The sequence below is a fragment of the Danio rerio genome, chromosome 15 (genome assembly GCF_052040795.2).
Source record: "Danio rerio strain M-AB ecotype USA chromosome 15, GRCz13ab, whole genome shotgun sequence".
Lineage (NCBI taxonomy): Eukaryota > Metazoa > Chordata > Actinopteri > Cypriniformes > Danionidae > Danio > Danio rerio.
The window spans coordinates 2,445,854-2,455,000 of NC_141035.1; the positions used below are offsets into that span (position 1 = coordinate 2,445,854).

Here is a 9,147-nt window from a genome sequence, read left to right on the forward strand (position 1 = left end):
AACAAAAAAACTTGCTTTTGTTGTAGCATTCATTAGCACCGTGTTGTAAACATATAGTATAATACACATTACTGTGTATGTTAAGTCAGTAAAGTGTATTATACGGTTAAAACACTGTAGTATTCACTATAACTATTGTATTTTTCTTTCAAGTGGGCACATGTTTTGTCTTCCCCGACATGTTCCTCCACAGTAGGTGGCGATACACCCCAGTTGAGTTGGTTCACAAGCCCCAGCAAAATGCCAAAGGAAGAAAAAGCAAAACTTAAAACGAAGAAGAAAAACAAGAACAAAAGCGAAATGTACACGGTAACGCTGTCCTCGCTTGAGTATTCGCTTCTAAAAGCGCCTAACTTCATTTAACGCAATTTTGGGATTTTAACTAGCTGATAGATTAATTATTTTGACAAATAATGCGATTTCTTATTATTTAAATCTTAATTTAGATACATGGTTTTGAATAAAGTTAGAGTTTGTCGGCAATAAACGAGTATAGTCATGGCTATAGCGCACGCGGCCACGGAGTACGTGTTCGCGGATTTTGTGCTGAAGGACCCGGCGTCAGAAAACAGGTATAAAGGCATTCGCTTAGATTTAGCCCTGGATAAAATAGTCACCTGTGTCGCCGTGGGTCTACCTTTGCTTCTCATTTCTCTAGCCTTCGCTCAGGAAGTTTCTGTCGGTATGTACATTTCCCTATTTCATCCTCAAATCACTATACGCTAACGCTAGTCTTTGCTTATTCTTTCTTGTCTGATCAGTTTCCACTGAGGTAAAGTCGGCCGTGACATCAATGCTGTGACATGATACTGTTTACCATGGTGCTATTTATATTTGGTCAGAAATCACATGCAAGCATGACTTCGAAACAACATCAGCACTGTTTGATTGACTGTCAACAATGTTGTGCTTTGATAGTCGTTGGCTGCTAATATGATTTCCCTATTTAGAATTTGCAAGAATACTTTTCTGAAACGATTTTATTAAGGAGAAAGTCTAAATGTGCGAATATAAAACCAACTTTACCTCAGTTTCCTCACAGAATCCATCTTTTAAAAATAGATTTTTTTGTATTTCCATTTAAAGAGTATGTTTCCAATTAAAGGGACCCAGAAATTAAAATTTTGTCATCTTTTTACTCCTTTCACTTGTTCTATACCTTTTTTAAGAAAGATGTACCACCCCGTAACCATTGACTATTAAAGTATTTGTTTTTCCTAATATATTCTTAACCCATTATTAACCTAATATAGCCAATGGTTACAGGTTTTCAGTGTTCTGCATATTATCTTTTATGTTCAACAGAAGAAAGAAATTCATAAAGGTTTGGTATCATTTAAGAGCTTGTAAATAGTGAGTAAATGTTCATGTTTGGGTGAGCTATCCCTTTAATTATATTGTACTGTGTACAGATTACAGAATGCAAACATCCTCTTATTCCATTTCAATTCTTACCATGGCAATATTTCAGATTATTATCTACGCTATAAGTTTACTGCAGGTAAATAACGCTTAGATATTCAGTGCATGCATGGCCTTGAGCAGCAGTGGGTGCGTCTGCACAGATAGTCTAAATGTTGTCATTATTATCTTCATAATGCATTGCTAACAATGCTTTACTTATATATTTTTATCATCTTTCTAGTTCAAAAATCTTTAAAAAATCTTAAATTAAGCACAAAATGTCTCATTTACAGAAATAGTTAGCCAAAATTAAGCATGTTTTTCCTTAAGCTAACTAATCTATTTGCTTTGAAATAACGTTATTTAGCTTACCCCGTTGGCAGATTAGTTGGTTTATTTTAATGGGCACCTATTTTACCCCTTTTAAAAGATGTAAATAAGCTGCTTCTCTCCGTTCACCGCTCCCATGTACGTGTCTGCTTCTCATTATGCGTTACGTCAAATAAACAGCAGTCAGTGATAGAGAGACAGACACGGATGAAATACAGCTCACTAGTCAAAAATACCAAGTAAGTTAGTTTCGTGTATTTGTGATGCAGTACACACACACATATGTGCACGTTTACTGACCGTGGTTATTATAGCCGTTAATTATTGCATAGCGATTTTATTGTTTTTATTACAAACATGCACTGTTTTTAAAAAACATTTTAAACTTACAAAACTTCTAAAAATCACAGAGTTTTAACAAATATTTTAATTTCAGTTTTGTTTTGTTTATTGCCACTAAACTGGCAAAACGTAAAATACCTAGGTTTCCTCGTGAGATCAGGCTGGAGAGCATTTGTAAATGGTGAAATCCTGATTTGCCACTCCTCTCCTTTAAAAAAAAAAAAAAAAACATGCTTCCAGTTCGTGTTGATTGTCCGGATTTGGTGAGGGTGCGATAAATGTTCTTTGTTTCTGTTTATTCAGATGGCCAAATTAGTTAGTATCATCAGCAGTACTCTTAGTCAAAATGATTTAGTTACTAAGTTCACAGCACGTTAATATCACTACAATATTATGGGCTGAAAGATGAAATGCTGCTCTGAATCTAAACATGTAAAGACCTTAATCAAACTATTACTGTCGTGTAGGATTTTCGCCACATATGATTTCCAATTAAAGGGACCCAGAAATGAAAATTCTGTCATCTTTTTACTCACCTTCCACTTGTTCCATACCTTTTTTAAGAAAGATGTACCACCCCGTAACCATTGACTATTAAAGTATTTGTTTTTTCTAATATAATCTTAACCCATTATTAACCTAATATAGTCGATGGTTACAGGTTTTCAGTGTTCTGCATATTATCTTTTATGTTCAACAGAAGAAAGAAATTCATAAAGGTTTGAAATCATTTGAGAGCTTTGTGACAGGATAGTTTATTCACACATGGCTGGTTGAGGCAAGTCTCTGCATCTACCGAGAAATATTTGTAAATATTTACCGGTGTGTGGTATCAAATTCCATTAAAACAACACCCTTCCAGCAGTACCTCGCATCCAATATCTCGTTTGTCATGGGGGCATGCTTGAAATGTTCCTGAATGAAAGTGAAAGTGTCAAACTGCAGTTAAAGTCCACAAATTAAGAGTGAAACACCCAAAATGACATGAAACTGGAGGAAATGTAATTAGCGTGACGTTAATTGTGTAATTAATGTACTATAACTTGTACAACAGGATCATGAAAGGAGCATTCAAAAAAAACTACTGAATCATATTATTGTCTAACTCGGTTTAATTTGATGACTGATGACCATGAAAACGTACTCACTGTCTGTCTTCTCTGCGTCTGTGTTTGTGGTGTCTCTGTGAAAATTAGCCGTAGGTCACGTAATGAAACTCCCTTTTCATGCAAACCCTTCCCTCTTTCACTATTTGACATTCCCACCTAAACAAAGCTGGACTCACCCACTTTCCTGACTTTATTTTTTCAAACTAGAGGTGTGAGACAGAGGAGTTTCATGACCCTTTAATGAGCAAAAATCAATGCTTCAGTTTTACATTTAGGTTTTAGACCATTGTTCTAAAATGTGCTCTACTGACAACATTTTAATAAGGGGGTTTCACTAGTTGCTCCAGAATAATCTTCAACTCATGCTGAGAGGAATTATATACACTCTAACTCGCAACTCGTACAGCAAGGGTACCCAAACTCTGTCCTAAAGGGCCAGTGCCCTCAGAGTTCAGCTCCAACCCCAGTCAGACACACCTATTTCAGCTAATCAAGCTCATGCTTGTCATTCCAGAAGCTTCCAGACAGGCGTGTTTCCACATGTTGTTCACAAACTCTGCAGGACAGCAGCCCTCCAGGACCGAGTTTGGGTAGTTGTTAGTGTAAAAAAGGCTGGCATGTTGGACTTTTTAATCGTATTGCTTTCTCACCACTAGTGAGTTTGTTTTCAGCTTTGTTTTTTTTGCATATGTGCTTTACATATGCCCAAAGGAAGTGAGCTAAGAAAACAAGGAGTTCGAGGCAAGAGACACCACTTATAAACAACAATCCCGATGACACTTGTGTAACCCTGCCGGTCTGTCGCTAGAGCACCTTAGAGGTCAAAGGAGTGAGGTTTACCTGCACAGCACTTACTAGCTGGCCTCCGTTACACTCAGTTATTTTCTTCATCAGTGTTAAGCTGCTTTGAAACAATCTACAGATTTATCCCCCTCACTTTTTAGAAATTCTAATAATGATATGAAAAGATATATATAGTTTGCAGTGTGCATATCTGTATATACAATGTGTAAGAAACCATACATACACCCTTACTCTCCAAACATGCACACATGTAGTCTTCATTAAAAATATCATTCTTTTTTTTTCTCTAGGTACACAGATCAGTTGTTTCGCCCCTACAGCGTTCTCATGGCGTCAGGCAGCTTACGTGGATTCATACTGTTGGGCAGCAGTGCAGAAACAGGACACTGGAGGCCTTCCTTTATGGCTGCATAAGGCAAGCGCATACAACATATGTATTTACAGTCAAGCATGAATTCAGAGTATGAATGCAAGTGATAGTAAATGTAACTTATGGTTGATGTGCATAATGGACTATCAGAAGTAGTTGCATTTAGCAAAGGAAATTAACTCAAATTAAATGGGCATATGCACTCTTAAGAATGGAATAATTACCCGGAAGCTCCCCAGTGATTGATAGTGAACTTACAGAGCTCTCAAGATGTAAACTGAAGAAGTGTTTGTCCGAACTGAACATTGAAGGAATGCTAATTTATGCTTTACAAGGGAGTTTAGTTATCATTGCGAGGGAAAACAAATGTTTTGTGATTGAACACAAGTGGTACTAAACTGCAGTGGAAAAGAGTGTACCAGTCAAAATCATCAATAATCATCTTGAATGAACGCTTCTCTCCTCTTCTTTGCAGTTTTTCCCTTATATCCTGCTGCTGGTGGCAGTGTCAGTTTACATGCCAGCGTTGTTTTGGCGGTTTACAGGAGCCCCGGTGCTTTCTTCTGACCTCACATTTATAATGGAAGAACTGGACCGTTCCTACAACAGAGCCATCAAATTGGCTAAATGCCTTCACACTGCAGGAAAAGTAGAAACACCGCCAGCTCCAGTGGATACAAACAGGTGAATTAGACACACAAAATTAGGTGAGTTTTTCCTTGAAACAAGCAAAGTAATCTGCCAACCAAGTAAGCAAAATAGACAAATTTGCATTGGCAGATTAATTTGCTTGTTTTTAGACAAAACTTGCTTAATTTAGACTTCTAAAAACATGACAATTTTTTAATTGTCAAAAAAAGGCATCTTGATACATCATATTTTAGATATTGGATTTTTTTTTTTTGCAATATGCATACACTCACTGGCCACTTTATTAGGTACACCTGTCCAAATGCTCGTTAACCCAAATTTCTAATCAGCCAATCACATGGCAGCAACTTAATGCATTTAGCCATATAGACATGGTCACTTTGAACGTAGCATGGTTCTTAGTGCCAGACGGGCTGGTCTGAGTATTTCAGAAACTGCTGATCTACTGGGATTTTCACGCACAACCATCTCTAGGGTTTACAGAGAATGGTCTGAAAAAGAGAAAATATCCAGTGAGCGGCAGTTCTGTGGGCGCAAATGCCTTGTTGATGCCAGAGGTCAGAGGAGAATGGCCAGACTGGTTCCAGCTGATAGAAAGGCAACAGTAACTCAAATAAGCACTCGCTACAACCGAGCTCTGCAGAAGAGCATCTCTGAACACACAACACGTCCAACCTTGAGGCGGATGGGCTACAGCAGCAGAAGAGCACACCGGGTGCCGCTCCTGTCAGCTAAGAACAGGAAACTAAGGCTACAATTCACACAGACTCACCAAAACTGGACAATAGAAGATTGGAGAAACGTTGCCTGCTCTGATGAGTCTCCATTTCTGCTGACACATTCAGATGGTCGGCTCAGAATTTGGCATCAACAACATGAAAGCATGGATCATCCTGCCTTTAGGCCTTTAGGTTTAGGCTGGTGGTGGTGGTGTAATGGTGTGGGGGAGATTTTCTTGCACACTTTGGGCCCATTAGTACCAATTGAGCATCCTGTCAACGCCACAGCCTACCTGAGTATTGTTGCTGACCATGTCCATCCCTTTATGAGCACAGTGTCCCCGTCTTCTGATGGCTACTTCCAGCAGGATAACGCACCATGTCATAAAGCGTGAATCATCTCAGACTGGTTTCTTGAACATGACAATGAGTTCACTGTACTCAAATGGCCTCCACAGTCAGCAGATCTCAATCCAATAGAGCACCTTTGGGATGTGGTGGAACGGGAGAATGGTATCATGAATGTGCAGCCGACAAATCTGCAGCAACTGTGTGATGCTATCATGTCAATATGGAGCAAAACCTCTGAGGTATATTTCCAGTAGCTTGTTGAATCTCTGCCAGTAAGGTGTACCTAATAAAGTGGCTGGTGAGTGTAGGAAAATGTATTTTATACAATGGAAACTGCTCGTTATATGACCTAAACCCTTATAAACCCAATATTCGTTTTACTATCACAGCAAATTTTGAAGGTAAATAAACCCTGTTAAGTGTGATTTATACATGTTTTGAGTTACAAGTTCATACCAGGTCATTTTGAGTATGGCTAGGTCTTAACAATGTCATTATACAATTTTGTTCTGGTAAATCACCCGAACAAGTACACACACACACACACACACAAAGATAATGCCTGAAAATCTTCCCTGATATATTTGTAAGTTGTGTCCAGGTTTACACAACACACAGAAAGTTATCACATGGCTGAGTTACTTATAAACCTGCATCAAAACTAACCACCCACCTGCATGTTTTTATAAAGACTTTTCTTTTGCACACATTTCATTAACCATCATCTCTCACCAATAATACCAATGGGCTATATGCACAGGGACATTTAATTCTGAATAAGCCACCTCAGATGCTTCCATTAAACTGTCGTGCCATTATAAAATTGCAGCGTTTAAGATCTGATCTTTGTCTAAAATCAATGATCCAGACTGCCTTATTGAGATACGACCTAAAGTGGGTCTCAGAGTAGACAAGAAGCACTGAATTAAATTCCGTTGTTCAGCGCCATGTCTTTAAATTATGGCTATTTATTTTACCACAGTATTTTGCATTAGAAATATGTGTCGGCAGCTCGCTCACTGCAACTCTCACATGGTCGCCCACTGAAGCTAAGCAGGGCTGCACCTGCATGGGAGACCACATGGGAAAGCTAGGTTGCTGACGGACGTGGTGTTAGTGTGGCCAGCAGGGGGTGCTCAACCTTGGGTCTGTGTGGGTCCTAATGCCCCAGTATAGTGAAGGCGACTCTATACTGCTCAGTGAGCGCCATCTTTTGAATAAGTTTTAGGCCCCGTTTACACTAATGCGTTTTCATTTTAAAACGCACAAGTTTTGCTACGGTTACGCCATCTGTCCACACTACCCCGGAGTTTTCGAGCGCCGAAAACGGAGCGTTTCAAAAACGCTGAAGAGGCCGTTTTCATTCTACAACGCTGCTGCTCCGTCTCAGTGTGGATGGGGGAAAACGGAAACATCTGAAAACGGAGGCGGATCTGCAGACATTCGCCTCTCTGATTGGGGCTTTTCCTCAATATTAAGTAGCCGACACACACAGTTCAGTCCTGCATCCTCTCCCTGTAAGTTCAGACTTCGCTAGTTTGATATGGAGAACAGACCCTCGAGGACACGTCCGATAAATCTTTAAAGGGAACAGTGCACTTTATAACCTTATTCACATCATCCGGGCGACGTTGTTTCACTTTCTTAACAATAAAATGTAAACATGATTTAAGGAACTGCCTATTTTCATTTTGATATTAGCAACTGAACGGACAGCAGAAATGTTGAGGCGTTGTGCTGCATCTTCACTGTGTGCATATTTATAATAAAACAGAGCCTATATAACATCACTGCCTCCTTTCATTTTCATTGAAAATACAAAACGTATCCTCTGCTTTGCTGAATGTCAGTTTTAATAAACAATAATAGCCATTATGAAAGTATAACGCACAATAAGTTTATACATTACAGGAAATAAAGGCAAGCGATCAGTCAATAAGTCAATATACAGCATGCACGTGGTTACATTAATTATTAACTTATCTTTGCGCTCAGTCAAAACACGTTACCTGTGAACAAGTAATCAATTCACAAGACCAAAGTCTGGGAATATGTCGTTAGATAGAGACAACAAGATTAATTAAATATCACCTTTAGCAAATATAGTGAGATTAGATCCAGCGGGAGATGCTTGATGAGCAGTCCGACCAGCACAGCTCTCATCTGGGTAAATGCTGCAGCGCTTGCCCGAGAGTGTGTGTGTGTGTGTGGTCATGTCGTGCGTTTTCAGCGTTTTGGTGTGAACGGAGAGCAGTTCAGAAACGCGAGTGTGGACGCGGATCGTTTTCATTCTAAAACGCCGTTTTAAAACTAAAACACTAGTGCAAATGGGGCCTGAAACCGAGGTCTTGACTCTCTAGTTATTAAAAATCCCACGGCACTTTTTAAAAAAAGTAGGGGTTTAACCCTGGCATCCTGGCCAAATTTGCCCTCCTAACCATCCCCATATCATAATTTGCTTCATCTCTCTGTCACACATTCAGCTGGTGTGCAGTCTGGCGCAATATGGCTGCCATCGCATCATCCAGGTGGATGCTGCACACTGGTGGTGGGTTCCCCCCAATGCGTAAAGCACTTAGAGTATCTAGAAAAGCGCTATATAAATGTAGGGAAGTATTATTATTATTTTGAATGGAGTTTCAGCGCTCGCCTTCTGATGACAGCACTTGCGTTTTAACAGCCTTTCATTTTGTTTTACGCTTGAACAAGCAAATTAAAGCTGAAGTCTATTTAACTGATTAAATTTCGATTCAATTATCGATGCTCTACAATGAACCTCACATTGACCTTTTTTTTTTGACCCTCATATTTACAGTAAATTTACATATACTGTAAATTTTTTTTTTTTCTTAAACTCTACTATTTTTTATATGTATATTTTATACTAATGTTAAGCACCTTGGGTCTGAGAGTAACGCAATTTCGATTCTCTGTATGTCTTGTACATGTGGCTGAATTGACAATAAAGCTGACTTTGACTTTCACCGGAAGTTTTATCAGTGGCTGAAACACTGTGCATGTAGCCCATTCCTGTTGCATACTTCTATCACTGATATGCTGTTATATT

General features: G+C 39.0%; 1 protein-coding gene across 1 annotated transcript in view; it reads left to right on the forward strand.

The window, feature by feature from the left end:
• Nucleotides 1-247: 247 nt before the first annotated feature.
• The window catches only part of panx1a (pannexin 1a), a gene marked incomplete at its 3' end in the record, with an annotated part of 14,029 nt that continues 5,129 nt past the window's right edge, over nt 248-9,147 (forward strand). Inside the window, 3 exon segments of the mRNA NM_200916.1 lie at nt 248-682; nt 4,280-4,404; nt 4,835-5,043. Of these exon segments, the coding sequence (NP_957210.1) occupies nt 499-682; nt 4,280-4,404; nt 4,835-5,043 (518 nt within the window). The 5' untranslated portion in view covers nt 248-498.